The sequence below is a fragment of the Chrysemys picta genome, chromosome 8 (assembly GCF_011386835.1).
Source record: "Chrysemys picta bellii isolate R12L10 chromosome 8, ASM1138683v2, whole genome shotgun sequence".
Classification (NCBI taxonomy): domain Eukaryota; kingdom Metazoa; phylum Chordata; order Testudines; family Emydidae; genus Chrysemys; species Chrysemys picta.
In genome coordinates this window covers 66,451,864-66,469,552 of record NC_088798.1, presented here as the reverse complement: position 1 = coordinate 66,469,552, position 17,689 = coordinate 66,451,864, and the positions used below count along the sequence as shown (strand labels likewise).

General features: G+C 46.6%; 1 protein-coding gene across 24 annotated transcripts in view; it reads right to left on the bottom strand.

The window, feature by feature from the left end:
• The window catches only part of LOC101932594 (metastasis-associated protein MTA1), a 384,146-nt gene that overhangs the window by 25,960 nt on the left and 340,497 nt on the right, over window positions 1-17,689 (bottom strand). For all 24 annotated transcript variants that reach the window (XR_010590039.1, XR_010590040.1, XM_065555713.1 and 21 more), the window contains one exon: window positions 16,634-16,669. Coding sequence is in view for 22 of the 24 variants with exons in the window: in XM_065555713.1 (XP_065411785.1) it covers window positions 16,634-16,669 (36 nt within the window). In the remaining 2 variants the exon portion in view is untranslated. The remainder of the gene's footprint in view (window positions 1-16,633; window positions 16,670-17,689) is intronic.

Sequence of the window (17,689 nt, the reverse complement as noted above, 5' to 3'; positions counted from 1 at the left end):
CATGTAAGCTTTTCACAGTATTCAATATTCTCCTCCATCCAACTGATCCCGTCCCCCAACTAATTTTCCATCCTAATTAAATCTCACCTTTCAATCTTTCCACAGTATTGCATATTTGCGGGGTTTCCAAGATTTTTAGGTTATCTACAGAATTACCGAGCTGCATAATCACTGCCCAAGGCTGCTCATTACTAGCACTCAGTGAGCCCAGTCCAGATTCAGCCCTCCAGTGTCTACACATCAGGCCAAACTTCCCAGTTTCAAAAAGAATAGGGAGCTCTCCTCCTTTGTCTTCTAGAGGCCTCCCTGTGGGGAGGGGATTTCTTCCATTTCTCTTCGTGCATCTGAATGCCTTTTCCCTATTTCTTCTGATTTTCTTTCCAGTTGCTGCAATCTCTTGTGAACTCACAGACATTCATCTTCAAGGAAAGAAGTCTTCACTCAGTCCCCCACCACTTTCCATGCACTTATTTTGCTTGCTAGCAACTGTATTCACCATTATGGACACTGCAGAGATTTTAGGGTCAATGGCTGTAAGCCACTGCTACAGGGATTTTTGAACCCAGATCTTTGACCAGAGTTAGATCTGTTTAATAATTAATTCTTGGCATATAGTTATGTCTCCAAGACCTGCCATTTCCTCCTTTTGTTCGGGGTCTGAATCTTTTTCTACTTCTCTGTGTGGTTTTACACCACTGACAGCTTCAACTAAGGCTTGGTCTACACTAAACCCCCAAATCGAACTAAGGTACGCAACTTCAGCTACGTGAATAACGTAGCTGAAGTTCGAAGTACCTTAGTTCGAACTTACCTCGGTCCACACGCGGCAGGCAGGCTCCCCCGTCGACTCCGCGGTACTCCTCTCGCCGAGCTGGAGTACCGCAGTTGACGGCGAGCACTTCCGGGTTCGACTTATCGCGTCCAGACAAGACGCGATAAGTCGAACCCAGAAGTTCGATTGCCAGCCGCCGAACTAGCGGCTGGGTATAGACGTACCCTAAGGGTTCTCTCATGTAGGCATGCCATCGTGTACCACAAATGCTGTTATGGCCATCAGGGTCAACATCTGCACTAAGGTATCTGCAAACTTTGGAGGACCACTGCATCCAGGCTCCTGTCTGGCAGCAGGAAGGTTTGGAATGAAGTGGCAGCGAGCAGGGCTCTGGTTTATTTAAATTGTTTCTGGATGGACAAACTGAGACTTTGGGTAGTTCATCTTGAATGACTGTGTTTTTGGCAGCCCAATGGTGGCTGACTGCCCTTCCAAACTTCTCTCTTTGATCCAGATAAGCACATGGCCATATCTTTCTGTAAGATATATGCTGCACAAAAACCAACCCAAAAGACAATACATGTAGTTCATAGATTTTTGGGGGGCCAGAAAGAACCATTAATCACAGAATCATAGAAGAACAGGGTTGGAAGAGACCTCAGGAGGTCATCTAGTCCAACCCCCTGCTCAAAGCAGGACCAACACCAACTAAATCATCCCAGCCAGGGCTTTGTCAAGCTTGGCCTTAAAAACCTTTAAGGATGGAGATTCCACCACTTCCTTAGGTAACCCATTCCAGTGCTTCACCGCCCTCCTAGTGAAATAGTGTTTCCTAATATCCAACCTAGACTTCCCCCACTGCAACTTGAGACCAATACTCCTTGTTCTGTTACCTGCCACCACTGAGACCAGTCTAGCTCCATCCTCTTTGGAATCCCCCTTCAGGTAGTTGAAGGCTATCAAATCCCCACCCCCCTCACTCTTCTCTTCTGCAGACTAAGATTAAGATCTACACTGACCTCCTGCATAACAGAGGCCACAGGACTTCCCTGAATTAATTCCTGCTTCAAGTCCCACAGCTAAGGTTGAACTATGGCATATCCATTAGAAAAACATCCAGTCTCGATTGAAAGATTTCCTGTGATGGAGAATCCATATAACCCTTGGTCAATTGTTCCAATGGTTAATTACTATCACTGTGCCTTATTTCTAGTCTCGATTTGTTTGGCTTCAACTTCCAGCCATTGGATCTAGTTATACCTTTGTTTGACAGATCAAACACCCCTATTTTATCAAATATCTGTTCCCCATGTAGGTACTTATGGGCTAAGCAAGCCCCCCCTTTCCCCTTAACCTTCTCTTTAGCTTAACGAACAGATTGAGCTTCTTGGGTCTTTCACTTTAAGACATGTTTTTCTATTTTTAAATCAACTTTTTTCTGAATTTTCTCCAATTTTTCAACCTTGTTCTTGAATTGTGGACACCAGAACTGGACACAGTATTCCAATACTAGTCACACCAGTACCAAATACAGAGGAAATATAACTTCTTACTCCTACTCGATATTCCCATTTATATCTCTCAGGATTACATTAGCCGTTCTGGCCATAGCACTGCACTGGGAACCCACATTCAGTTGATTATCCTAGGAAGCAGTGACTCTGAAAAACAGTTGGCGGGTCATGGGGGATGGAGTCCCCATCTAGGGAACTGTCAACATTGTTCAGTTATTAGAAATCTGCGAAGCAGACATCTGTAAGGTAGAGAGCCCAAAGTCAGTTTTCTTCCTGTAAGGGAGGTAGGATTCCCCCCCAGAAATACTAAAGTCTCGGAGATCCAGGCTGGGCATAAAGCCTCCATCTTTTTGGGTATCAGAAAGAGCAAATTCCATGTAGACCCATTGGAAAATGATCAGGACATGTGTCTAAGGTACCCTAACAGCCTGTAGTTAAGGGGCCTTCATCTTTCTCAGTGGGGAGTTTTACTTGCAGTAGATATTGGCAGGCTATTTATTCCAGAACATTAAAAAAAAGCTACTAAAAGCAAAAGACAGATGACAAGTTAATAAAATTGTAAATACCCTAGTGAACCTGGGGCATCTCAGACTCCAAGTCAGGGCCGGCTCCAGGCACCAGCTTAACAAGCAGGTGCTTGGGGCGGCCAAGGGAGAGGGGCGGCACCTGCAGCAATTCGGGGGCAGCAGGTCCCTCACTCCCCCTAGGAGCGAAGGACCTGCTGCTGAACTGCCGCTGCCAATCGCGGCTTTTTTTTTTTTTTTTTGGCTTGGGGTGGCAGAAATACTGGAGCCGGCCCTGCTCCGAGTACTTTAAAATGCTGGAAACAGTGGGATCTGCAGAGTGATTCCAGGCCGTGTGCTAACAAACAGGGAGCTGGGAAGGTCTCCTATGCTCAGAAGTTGCCTCCATAGAATCATAGAATCATAGAATATCAGAGTTGGAAGGGACCTCAAGAGGTCATCTAGTCCAACCCCCTGCTCAAAGCAGGACCAATTCCCAGCTAAATCATCCCAGCCAGGGCTTTGTCAAGCTGGGCCTTAAAAACCTCCAAGGAAGGAGACTCCACCACCTCCCTAGGTAACGCATTCCAGTGTTTCACCACCCTCCTAGTGAAATAGTTTTTCCTGATATCCAACCTGGACCTCCCCCACTGCAACTTGAGACCATTGCTCCTTGTTCTGTCATCTGCCACCACTGAGAACAGCCGAGCTCCATCCTCTTTGGAACCCCCCTTCAGGTAGTTGAAGGCTGCTATCAAATCCCCCCTCATTCTTCTCTTCTGGAGACTAAACAATCCCAGTTCCCTCAGCCTCTCCTCATAAGTCATGTGCTCCAGACCCCTAATCATTTTTGTTGCCCTCCGCTGGACTCTTTCCAATTTTTCCACATCCTTCTTGTAGTGTGGGGCCCAAAACTGGACACAGTATTCCAGATGAGGCCTCACCAATGTCGAATAAAGGGGAACGATCACGTTCCTCGATCTGCTGGCAATGCCCCTACTTATACAGCCCAAAATGCCGTTAGCCTTCTTGGCAACAAGAGCACACTGTTGACTCATATCCAGCTTCTCGTCCACTGTGACCCCTAGGTCCTTTTCTGCAGAACTGCTACCTAGCCATTCGGTCCCTAGTCTGTAGCAGTGCATGGGATTCTTCCGTCCTAAGTGCAGGACTCTGCACTTGTCCTTGTTGAACCTCATCAGGTTTTTTTTGGCCCAATCCTCTAATTTGTCTAGGTCCCTCTGTATCCGATCCCTACCCTCTAGTGTATCTACCACGCCTCCTAGTTTAGTGTCATCTGCAAACTTGCTTAGAGTGCAGTCCACACCATCCTCCAGATCATTAATAAAGATATTAAACAAAACCGGCCCCAGGACCGACCCTTGGGGCACTCCACTTGAAACCGGCTGCCAACTAGACATGGAGCCATTGATCACTACCCGTTGAGCCCGACGATCTAGCCAGCTTTCTATCCACCTTACAGTCCATTCATCCAGCCCATACTTCTTTAACTTGGCGGCAAGAATACTGTGGGAGACAGTATCAAAGGCTTTGCTAAAGTCAAGGAATAACATATCCACTGCTCCAGTAAGATCTGAGGGAGAACAGGTTTCCCAGAAACCACTCCTGAAAATAGAACCACTAAGCTTCTCCCACAAGCTAAGAGTCTTGAAGGTGGCAGAGGAACAGATTAGCCAAGGCCTGTGGGTGAAGAGTGGGAGGGTTGTGTGGGGAAGGGGAGTGAACTGCATTGTAGTGCTTCTAGAAGATTTCCTATAATTTGAGTGGCAACTAGTTTTTGATGCTTAACCAGGTGAATCCATCTGGCTAGAGAATCTTGCCCGCATGCTCGGGGTTCAGCTGATCGCCATATTTGGGGTCGGGAAGGAATTTTCCTCCAGGGTAGATTGGCAGAGACCCTGGAGGTTTTTCGCCTTCCTTCGCAGCATGGGGCAGGGGTCGCTTGCTGAAGGATTCTCAGCGATTTGAAGTCTTTTAATCATGATTTGGGGACTTCAACAGCTGAGTCAAGGGAGAGAATTCTTCCAGGAGTGGGTGGGTCAGCTTTTGTGGCCCGCATCATGCGGGAGGTCAGACTAGATGATCATAAAGAACGGTTACTTACCTTCTGTAACTGTTGTTCTTCGAGATGTGTTGTTCACGTCCATTACACATTAGGTGTACGCGCGCCGCGTGCACGGACGTCGGAAACTTTTTCCCTTAGCGGCTCCCGTCGGGCCGGCAGGGCCCCCTCCTTCCCGCCAGAGCGGCGCCCCGCTCCAGGGTATATATATCCCTGCCGACCCGACCCCTCCGGTTCCTTCTTGCCGGAGACTCCGACAGAGGGGAAGGAGGGTGGGAAGTGTAATGGACGTGAACAACACGTCTCGAAGAACAACAGTTACAGAAGGTAAGTAACCGTTCTTTCTTCTTCGAGTGATTGTTCACGTCCATTACACATTAGGTGATTCCCAAGCTTACCATTGGAGGTGGGTAGGAGTCAAGGTACAACTGACTGTAGCACAGCCCGACCGACCATCGCGTCCTCTCTGGTCTGATGATGGATCGCGTAGTGGGCCCTTCGCTTTCGCCGGCGAAGACGATCGGCGTCGTGTATTCCCCCGCTGGGTCGGTGCCGCGGGCTTCGGGTGACCCGCCGGCGCCGGTTCCCGCACCGATGCCGGGGCGCTCCGCACGGAGGCAGACGGTGCCGTCGAAGTGGAGGGCTGTAACGCCGTCTCCATGAGCAGCTGCTTAAGGCGAAAGTCCCTCTCTTTTTTAGTTCTGGGCTTAAAGGCCTTGCAGATCTTGCAGCGCTCTTTCTGGTGAGCCTCCCCCAGGCAACGGAGACACGAGACGTGGGGGTTGCTCAATGGCATAGGCCTGCGGCACGTGGCACAAGCCTTGAAGCCTTGGGCGTGTGGCATACCCCGCCGCCCAGGGCCGGTGCCGGGGCTGAACAAACAACCACGGCAGGAACTTTAAGTACCCTAATGAGCTGTTAACTACTGGCTCAACACTACTACAAACTAACTGATAACTGCTAGATAACACTAATGACTATTGCTAAGGGACACTCTCAGACGAGAGACAGAGTTGTTCCAACGCCGCCACGGACGGTAAGAAGGAACTGGAGGGGTCGGGTCGGCAGGGATATATATACCCTGGAGCGGGGCGCCGCTCTGGCGGGAAGGAGGGGGCCCTGCCGGCCCGACGGGAGCCGCTAAGGGAAAAAGTTTCCGACGTCCGTGCACGCGGCGCGCGTACACCTAATGTGTAATGGACGTGAACAATCACTCGAAGAAGAATGATCCCTTCTGACCTTAGAGTCTATGAGTCTGTATTCTGAACTTTACAAAGTTTGGCTGTAACTAAGACAGAGATGCTGGCTAGATTGCTAGACTGCATTTTTTTCCCCCATTTAAAGACTCAGATGAAATTTCAGTATTACGAGGTTGACTCTCTAATTCTTAAATGTCTAGAGTTAAATTATCCCATCAGGTTTGAGGGGCAGAGCTGAGATAAAAGTACAAGAATATAAATTTAATTAAATTGCAAGTAAACCTAACATTAGATTTGCTGATGTGGAAATGATATTGCTACCACCAATCATATTATTAAATGTAGACCTAAGCCTTCAATAAATGTATCAAAAGGATTCTGGTCCTGAAAAATCCAAAGTGCTATTACCACCTCATACTATGAGGGATTTATTAGTTGAGGTTAATACAAATTTACATGAAGGGATAAAACCAGCTACTTCATGTTACTTTTTCCATATGTCTGGAATTATTTTGGCTCAGTTATTTTGTTGCTATGTGTTATAACAAGGTAGTAGCATTTTTGTCCACATCATTCACAATATAAAAATATAAATAGAAGAGCTAAATGAGCACATCATTTATAATTATAAAGACCTAAAATCCATACCACAAGGAACAGACAAAATTCTAAACCTTTATTTTTCTGAGAGAGGTGTTACCTGGTGAAGAAGCATCAGATTGCATTTAGGATGTTCTATTTCTGTATTACAAATTATGAAACTGCAAGCGAGTCCTACATTTCTGACCCCTGACTAGCCACATTAAAGGCTGGAGAAATCTAAGGCCAAAAATCTTCTAATCGGGATGCCTAAAGTAAGGCATTTAAATCCATATTTTAGGCACCTAAATATGAACCCTGATTTTCAGATTTAGTTGGGATTTGGTCCTGCTTTGAGCAGGGGGTTGGACTAGATGACCTCCTGAGGTCCCTTCCAACCCTGATATTCTATGATTCTATGAACACCCTCAATTCCAAATGAAGTAAAAGGGAGTGAAAGGTGTTAGAACCTCTGAAAATCAAGTCACTTATGTATGTGCCTGTATAATGATTTTAAGTGCCTGACTTCAGGCACCCATGTTTGAAAATCCTGGTCTCAATTCCCACAAGATATCCTCTCTTTCATCCTAACCATATTAAAAGACTACCTGTGGCATTACTTCCTGGCCACATGCACACCTGTCCAGCTGATAGTCTAATGCAGTCAGCTGAGAAACTATTCCCCCAGAACCTGGACGCACAGGTCCACTACCAAAGAGCCTTAACACAGAATCTCAGCAAAGGCACCTTGGTGCTGCCCCCTGTCAGGTTTATAGATTCCAAGGCCAGAAGGATCATTGTGATCAATTAGTCTGAACTCCTGCATAACACAGGCCAGAGAACTTCCCCACAATAATTCCTAGAGCAGATCTTTTAGAAAAACATTCCATCTTGATTTTAAAATGGCTAGTGATGGAGAAGCCACCATGACACTTGGTAAATTGTTCCAGTGATTAATTACTCTCACTGTTATGCCATATTTCCAGTCTGAATTTGTCTAGATTCATCTTCCAGCCACTGGTGTCAGAGCCATCCCATCCATAGGACGGAACGGGGCAACCCCCCCAGGCTCCGCGCTTTGGAGGGTCCCACGCTTCAGGATACGGGGTCGCGGGGGGCCTGGCGCTGGTAGCAGCGAGCGATCTGGCCCCAGCCCCAGCCCGCCCCGCTCCACTGGCTCCTGGTGTCTCTCGGGGGAGGGGGCGCAAGCTGGAAAGAGGCGGGGCGGGGACTTGTGGGAAGGGGTTGGATCGGGGCGGGGAGGGGGCTTGAGGGAAGAGGCGGGCCAGGTGCTTGGGGGAAGGGGTGGGGTGGGGCCTGGGCTGTCCCAGGCCTGCACACCCCTAGGGAGGGCCCTGACTGGTGTTATATCAGTTCTCCGCTGGACTGAAAAGATGTGTCAAATATTTGTTCCTCACATAGGTACTTATAGACTAATCAAGTCACCCCATAAAAACTTTTCTTTGTTAAGCTAAATAAATTCAGCTCGAAGGCTGAAGTGGAAAATGTCAGAGGTTTCTGGAAGTCGCAGAATCCATGACTTGCATGACCTCTGTAATCTTAGCCTTAGTCATGTGGTACGAAGTCAAATGCCTTATAGAACTCTAAGTACATTACATCTACACCGTTACCTTTAACAACCAAACCTGTAATCTCGTAAAAAAAAATCAAGTTAGTTTGGCAGGATCTATTTTCCCTAAACCCATATTGATTGACATTATTTATATCACCCTCCTCCAGGGAGAGCAAATTCATTTCCAGGGGCCAACTGAAGCAGCTTTGCCTGTCCACAGTGGCTGGAAATACATTTCACTAATGGCCCCTTAAAGCGTATGTTAGATGGGGAGAGATAGGTGATTTCACTAATATGAATGTAGGTGGCTCTAAGTACATATCTCACTGAAAAGCACTAACCCAAAGACCAAATTACCTGTTATGTGGAAGCAAGTATTAGTTATGTTAGCCCCACTACTCCTGCAGTACTGTTGTTACAGCATCTGAAAATGCCATCTGTTTCTTTCTGTGCCTCTTTCTAGCACAGACCCAAGACATAAAAGTCTGAACCAGCCTAGCAATCTATATAATGGACCATTAGAAAAAAAGGGACTGCCAATAGTAAGATGTTCACAGTTCCAGTATGTGTCTTTATTTACAACGGATATCCTGCCTGTTTCTGATAATACAGGATTTGCAGTAACCCTATCTTCACTTTCCTAAAACCTTTTCCAATGTTTTCTTTTTGAGAGTGGCCTCAGTGTAAAAGTGATTCTTTTTTTAACTTTGGGCCTATCCCAGTCCCTGGCTGCTCTAAATTACACTGGGACCAGCTCACAGAATCAGGGAACCATAGTTGGCTCCATGATGCCACCAGCCCTCACTCTCCTATGCCAAGCAGATCTGGTCCACATTGTTTAGACCCTGTTTTCTTACTGGGGTTGAGGCATCCATTGTCCTAAAAATCAGAAAATCAAAATTTATAAATTGGAAAGTCTCCAAAATATTTTTCCTATGAAAACTAAGTCTAAGCCAACAACTACTTTTAACTAGACCACAAGATATACAAGCTAACAGAACGCAGAAAGGGTGCAGGCAGGTTCCAGGAGCGAACCACTGAGCTACTTAGAAGCTGCAGAAAAAAAAAGATAAGAAATTAAATGATGGCTTGTGGGCATGCAAGGTGCACATCTGATAAAATTTTAATAGCATCTAATGTCAACGCAGCCCAGTGGACATTACAATGGGGGAAGAAAGAACCACAAAACACTCTTTCGGTCCAGCCTGACCAGGGACTTCGCTGCTGGGGCAATTTGCAAAAGGGAGATTTTAAGTGTCATTGAAATACACATAGTAAAATGTTCAAACCAAAAAGGGGACACTTTGGAACCCTACCTCAGGGACTCTCCACTTCTAATAGCAAAACATTATCAGAGGCCGCACCTTATAGGAGGAGGAATTGATTCTCTCTTTTTCCACTTCCCACCCTGAGGCCAGACAACCTTGGTCAGGCTTTCTGAAGTTTTTCAGCTGCTGAGTGACTCAGCAGTTCCCTCACTGATGATCAGCTGTTTAGCAGGGAGTGGAAATCATGACCACAACCATCTTATCAACAGGAGCTGTAGAAAGTCAGCAAGCTACTCAGCACGCTGGAGCTCCCCTGGACATCCCTTAGTTCTGGCATGGAGAGTGAGGAGGCACATGAGGAGGAGGAGACTTAATGGGTGAATGGGGAGAGTTTTCTTTATTACTTTATTTAAATTCACCCTCAAAACCAAGAACATTAAAAATGACATTGACGGCTAAGTTACTGCACAGTTAAGAATCAGAAAATAGATTCTTCTTATGCTAACTCTAATGTACCCACACTGCATGTTTATATTTTCAATTATGAACTAGGCTGCTAATGTAACCTTAATATTCAAGGGATGTGCAGTGTGGCTGAGTTAATATTTATTGTGCAAACCTTCACTTTTGCATTGCCTGATTTGTGTTGAACATAACCTAAACTTGCATTAATAGGCTGGTTTCACTGCACTGTCTACAGCAGATGCCAGTCACTCTTACGAAATATAGTTTTTCAAATTATTCCAAATAATAATATTTGGGGGGCGGGGGAGGGGGGAGACACGACATTTTCCACTTGCTATGACCAGGGCAGAAATGAGAATCTTCCCATGCTTTTTAAAAACAGCTTCAGTAAGAAATGGAAGTGTGAAACTTGAGACCTGGCACAGACAGCCTTTAGAACTTTTGCTTAGTAGGAAAAGTGTTTTTATTTAATAAAGTCAAGATCCTTTGAAAATTCTGTTCTGTACCTGCACAGTAGAACATGTTGTTGTCTACATGAGCAATGTGGTGTCATGGCACGGACAACCAACTGGGAGTCAGGATACCTGGGTTCTATTCCCAGCTCTTACGTTTTCTTGGTGTGTAGGCACATCACTTAAGACCAATTTGGCTCAGTTTCTCCATTTGCAAAATTGTGACAAGAAGTTACTTACCTTATAGTAACTGAAGGTTCTTTCAGATCTATGGTACCTGTAAGTATTCCATTGTGGATTTGCATGTGCTCCACACACCCAGAACCAGCGAATTCTTGCAAGCAGTATCTGCTGGTCCATGCATGAATCCTTGCCCTCCTCATGTTTCCAACCAAGAGCATAAAGAGCCAAATGGACTGATTACCTCTCCAGTTCCTGCTCTATTGTGAATCCAGTAAAGATCCAAAGCAGAGAGGAAGGAGGGTGGGTTATGGAACACAGATATGGACCACACATCACAAAGAACTTAATTGTGGTATAAGGTAAGTAACTTCCTCTCCTTCAAGTGCTGGTCCCTATGTGTATTCCAGTGTAGATGACTGACCAGCAGTACTTGCGTAGGAGGAGGGTGCAAAGATGCAGACTGCAGAGCCGTCTGGAGGACTGCTGTCCCAATGGATGCATCAGTGGAGATATTCTGCACTAGACCATAATGCCTTACAAATGTGTGGCTGGAATGCCATGTAGTTGCCCTGCAAACGTCAAGTAACAGCACTTCCTGAAGTGATGCCACTGAAGTTGCTTGCAGTCTTGCAGAATGAGCCCTCACCCCACGAGTGGGAGGAAGCTGCAACAACTGTTAAGAGACCAGATTACAGCCCGAGATCCATGTAGAGAATCTCTGGGATAGCTTGACCTTGGATTAGTTCTGATAGAGAGACCCCTCTAGGTCTGGGGTAGGCAAACTACAGCCCCTCAAGGCTTTGGACCCGGCCTGCGGGATTGCCCCCCATGGTGCGGTGGGCCCCGCGCCTCTCTCAGAAGCGGCTGGCATCATGTCCCTGCAGCCCCCAGGTGGGGGGGCAGAGGGCTCCGTGCATTGCCCTTGACTGCAGGCCCCGCCCCCCGCAGCTCCCACTGGCGAGAAACACGGAACCGCAGCCAATGGGAGCTTTGGGGGAGATACCTAGAGGCGCGGCAAGGGCAACGCACACAGAGCCCTCTGCCTCCCGGGGCCGCAGCACTTCCTGGAGCGGCACGGGTCCGGGGACACGGCAGGCAGGCAGCCAGCCTGCCCTGGCCCCAGTGCGCGCCGCTGCCACCCCCGGAGCCACTTTAGATAAGCGGTGCTGGGCCGGAGCCCAAACCCCTCCTGCACCCCGCCCCCCAACTCCCTTCCCTAAGCCCCCTGCCTGCACCTCGCACCCCCCCTGCACCCCAACCCCCCTCATACAACCCGCACCTCTCCTGCACCCCAACCGCCTGCCGCACCCCAACCCCCTGCTCTGAGCCCCCTCCCGCAGTCTGCACCCCTGCCCTGAGCCCCCTCCTGCACTCCATACCCCTCCTGAACCGCAACCCCCTTCCCTGAGCCCCCTCATACACCCCGCACCCCTCCTCTACCCCAATCCCTTGCCCTGAGCCCCTTCCTGCACACCGCACTCCCTCCCTCACCCCAACCCCCTGCCCCGGCCCTGCATACAATTTCCCCACCCAGATGTGGCCCTCGGCCCAAAACGTTTGCTCACCCCTGCTCTAGGTGATTTTCTGATTGGTTTTGTCTTTTGCGGATAGAAAGTGAGAGCTGGGGGAAATTAAGTTTCCTCTCCTCCTTTGGGGGAGGGGGAATTTCCAATATAAATTCAATGAAATTTTGTCCTTCCAGAATACAGTGTATGGCAAATCTGCCATTAGAGCTCCCAGCTCACCTACCCTTCTGGCTGTGGCGATGGCCACAATGAATGCAACTTTCATTTATACCTACTCCTTCGATGTCTCACCTTATGGTTTGAAGGAAGGCTTGGGGAGTGCCAAAAGTACAAGATTTAAGCCCCATTGAGGAGTAGGTTACTCTACTAGTGAGAAGGTTCTGATTAGGCCCTTCAAGAATCTGCCAGTCAATAGGTTATTGAATAACTTTCTGATGGTGGATGGCACGCACCGATTGCTGCCATGTGGACTCTCATAGAACTGAGGGAAAGAAGACATTCCCCTTATTTTGGAATATCTGCTGACTCAGGAGATGTGTTTCTGCTGTGTCCCGATGGGAAAATGCTTCCTCTTGGTGAAACAGCATTTCCCAGTGGAATCTTTTCTGCTGTTAAGGCTGATTTGTAAGGATTCACAGCAGGAATGTTCTAATAGTGATGTCCATCCGAAAACCAAGCCATGAGATTGAGTGTTTCAGGGCAAGAATGCTTGATCCTGCCCTTCTCATTGGTCAAAAGATTGGGAAAGGACTGGAAGCTAATCAGAGGGCGAGTTGACATTAGAAGGAGATTTGGGAACCAAAACTGTCTGGGCCAATAGTAGTTGATGAGGATGATATGTACCCTGTCCTGTCAAATCTTCCTTAAGACTTGAGGCAGGAGTAGTAAGGGAGTAAAGACATAGGTAAGAGGTCCCGACCAGGGGAAGGAGAGCATTTCCTTGAAAATGTAGACCCAGAGCTCCTCTAGAACAGTAGACATTTCATTCCCTTTTCGTTTGGGGGAATGTCCTGACCAAGGGATGGACAACATTTCCTTAAAAATGTAGACCCAGAACGTCTCTGGAACAGTAGATGTTGCATTCCCTGTTTGTTTTGGAAGAGAACAGATCTGATGTGGGGGTCCCCCATTGAGCGAAGATTCTGTTAATCACTGAATTATGCAATCGCCACTCATGATTGACCACAAAAGGCCTACTGAGGGTGTCCACCAACACATTCCGAGTTCCTGGAAGGTAAGCTGCTGACAGGATGATTTGATTCCGGACACACCAATTCCCTAAGGTGACTGCTTCTACACAGGGAGGTGGATCTCACCCTTTCCTGCTTATTGATGTAAGAGGTGGTTGTCATGTCTGACATTATGAGGACATGGTGGGACTGAATAAATTGCAGAAAAACCTTTGAAGCTTCTCTGACTGCTCAAAGTTCCAGAAGGTTGGTGTGCATCCTGGTTTCCAAGTGCCCTGTGCCATATGACTGTCCACGTGGGCTCCCCAGCCTAAGAGAGAGACGCCTGAAATGATCATCTTGTTTGGTAAGGAAGGTAGAAAGGGGATGCCCACACATACCTGATGAGGATCTTCCACCATGTTACTCGAAGGAATTGTTACCATAGTAATTATGCTGCATTTGGTTGGTGAATACACTGTGTGGAGCCACATCTGAAGGAAAAACAGGTGGATTCTGGCAAATGGGGTAATGTAAGTGCATGAAGCCATGTGCCGCAGGAGGGAAAGAAGAGTTCTCACTGGAGCTTGAGGTTTGCGCATAACCTGGTCTATCAAGTTGCTCATAGTGTAAAACCTGTCCCTTGGTAGATAATCTCTCACTGTGAGTGAATCTAGAAGTGGTCCCCATGAAATCTATAGTCTGCATTGGAGCAAGGATAGACTTTTCCAGGTTCACACAGACTCCTAAAAAAGTGTCTGAAGCATTAATGAGGTCAACTCATAGGCTTCTTGACACGTCCTAGCAACAAGAAGCCAGTCACTGAGATAGGAGAAGATGGTGAAGCTGTTCCATCTGAAATGAGCTGCTACTACCAAAGAGACCTTGGTAAAGACATGGGGGACAGTGGCACGGTTGAATGGGAGCACCCTGTGTTGGAAGTGGTCAGTGTCCACCATGAATCTGAGGAAACACTTGTGGGCAGGGTGAACATTCAAGTGAAAGTAGGCATTTTTCATATCGAGAGCTGCAAACCAAATATCCTTTTCCAGGGATGGGATTATTGATGTCAGAATGACTATTCGCAGGCTAGAATTTCACGTGAAGTGGTTGAGATTGTGGAGATTGAAGATAGGTCTCCAGCTTCTCTTCTTTTTTGGGACTAGGAGGTACATTTCCTGGTGCTGAAGTACCACCCACTCTATTGCTCCTGGATGGAGGAAGGATTCCACTTTCTGCCTGAGAATCCCCTAATAAAAATAGTCCTTGAAGAGGGATAGCGGTTTTGGAGACATAGGGAAGTAAACTCAATTGCACAGCCAGATTGGATATCTAATACCCACTTGTCTGTTGTTATAGAATTCCAGTTGTGAAAACGGTGCTAAATGACCTCCGAAGGATATGAGGGGATGGGATCAAGGTGTTCCCCAATATGGACAGTAAGCTGGGTCAGGAGGAGGTTGTGGGGGTCCCCAAGGCATCAGGTACCAATGCTGCCAAGGTAAATGTTGAGGTGGAGGTTGGTACCAGGAAGCTCTGAATAACATTTCTTGAAGGATAAGATGATGGCTCCTCTAGAGGTTCAGATTCTCCTAAGGAAGAGAAAAATGGGTCCAGATCCAATGGTGGTAACGACGGTTCCAAAGGAGGAAAGGCACAGCCAGTAGATGGAAGAGGATATAGGCTTCTGTCATTGGCAAGACCCTCTAGTGGAGTCACAATCTCCCTAGTGAGAGAAGGTTCTGATGTTGGGGGAAACTGAGGCTCAGGAAGAGCAAAGTTATCCTCCAATGTAGTACAAGTCTCTGACCTCTCTAGAATGCGTAGGGTCCAATCTGCTTACATTGATAGGGTCAGAGAAGGGAGGCTCCCTGTGAGAGACAGAACCAATGGTACGGACGGTGGTTGAACCGATGGATCCTGACTTTTTGACTTGCATGGTAGCAGTTGAATTGGTGTCACTGGTACAGGGCCAAGTATTGATACAACTCTGGCTTTAGGGGTTTAGGGTCATGGCCCTGAGATTTAGTACATCTTAAGTCCTTAGGGGTTGAATGAGCAGACCTGCTTGATTTAGGCAGAGCTGTGTTTGACATCTTTGAAGCAGACTTACTCTTATGTTTCTATCAGAGGGGTAGCCATGTTAGTCTGGATCTGCAGACAAAGAGTCCTGTGGCACCTTACAGACTAACAGATGTATTGGAGCATAAGCTTTCGTGGGTGAATACCCACTTTGTCAGATGAATGTAGTGGAAATTTCCAGAGACAGGTATAAATATGCAGGCAAGAATCAGTCTAGAGATAACAAGGTTAGTTCAATCAGGGAGGATGAGGCCCTCTTCTAGCAGTTGAGGTGTGAACACCAAAGGAGGACTGCTTTTGTAGTTGGCTAGCCATTCACAGTCTTTGTTTAATCCTGAGCTGATGGTGTCAAATTTGCAAATGAACTGAAGCTCAGCAGTTTCTCTTTGAAGTCTGGCCCTGAGGTTTTTTTGCCATCCCAGGCCATGCAGCAGTAAGAAGGAATTGGAGAGGCAGCCGGTCCGTTTCACCCTTTTATGCCTTCAGTTGGAAACACAAGGCGGAAAAGGGCGCACGTGAAGATAAATGGTTACTGCTTGCAAGAATTCTGACTCCAGGTGCATGGAGCACATGCATATGCAGAGTGGAATATGCATAGGACCAGCACTGGAAGAATAACAATTCTTACTAACCTTGTAAAGCACTTGGAGATCTATGAATTAAAAGTGCTATGTACGAGCAAAGTATTATAATTACAGGTGCTTGCTTGCTAAAGATGGATATGCACAGCAGCGCTGGCTAATCAAACAGCTAGCAGTGTCGCTGACATTATGAAGGGTCATGACTAAAAGGCAGAGTATATCCTACTAGATTTTGCTTCTTTTTTGATCTGTATGTGTTCTATATGAATTTAAATATCAAATATTTGAAGCCTACATTTCCTAAGGTTAAATAGTGAAATCAAAAACCCACCCAAGCTATCGTTACATTCCTAAACTTTCTATAGCTTTTACAAAACTGCTAGAACAATGTTGGATTATTTGGGGATTTTAGTAGCATAAAGTGAATATTTCATTTCATTACCACTTCCATGCAACAACTATGGTTGTACCATTACTAGCCCCACACGTGAAAAAGGCTGAAAAATAATTAGCAGTGCATAGACCATGGATACAGAGGTTATCCAAAGAACATTTAGACACCAACACAAAATTTACACACAGCATTAGTAGCCACAAAGCAGACAAGCAAACTAGAGAAGCCAACAGATGAAACTAAAAATCACAGTCTCCTAGCATAAGCTGAGCGCAGCTTTGAGGTCTTACCCCTGCTAGGCATCAATAGGCGCTTCTTCACGTTGCCTGACAGAGCACGAGTGAACAGAAAAGAGAAAAAAAAACACCATATCAGCAATCTGAACAGTAGCATTTTTTTAAAAGCTAAACACAAACAGTAAGATGTCCATTGCTGCTTGTGTAATTTGCATTCAATATAAATGCTAATTTAATCTAAGAATAAATGTGAAGGGGAAAACCCCCGGTTTGGCTGTATTGAAATGCAATGGAAAGATAGCTTTAATACAGCACAGTAAATTTATGGGGTTGGAGCAGAATGGGAGAGAGTCTGGTCTCACTCCCAAAGGAGGTCTTTGAAGGCATGACAGTCAGTTTTGCTCACCTCTGGGAAAGTTAGAAGCTACTATGTTTTTCTCCTCACCCTGTCACAATCACTGTTAAGTGCCACACTGCAGATGCTCCTTCTTTTAATTGAGCCATTCCCCACCTTCCTATTCCTGTTAAGGCCATCTCATTCTTGACTGAGGAGCCAGTGGCACTTTCCCTGCTTTGCCGTTCTCAGCTGACGGCTAGCTCTTCAAGACAGAGCCCTGGACTCCATGCCAGGAGAATCGTACCTCCATCTCCTGCTGCAAGCACATGCTGCCTTTAACCCATGCTGTTTACGGGGCTGAAGGAAGGGGTGAGACCCATCAACAGTGAGAGGAGGACTCTCAATGAGAGGGCCAACCAGGGAAGAAACAGTAAATTCTTAATGGAAGAGGAAAAAACATTTGGGAAATTTTCTGTAGTAATTCCCAGGGTAGTAATAGTAATAAAAAAGGTTTGTCTTATTCTCTCATGTTTGCCAGGCTGAGACCAGCTTGACATCAAGACATGGTCAAAGTAGACAGAGTTCCACTAGCCTAGCAGCTCTGTATCAATGTACTACTCAGACCGTACACATCCATGCCTGCACAAGCAAAATCGAATCAGCCTTTGCCAGAAGAGAAAAATAAACCATAACATTTCTTGTTCAAAGCTATTAAGGCCCCTAAAATAAAAAAAGCAATCTCCCCTGGAATAAGGACTGATGCTCTCCATCTG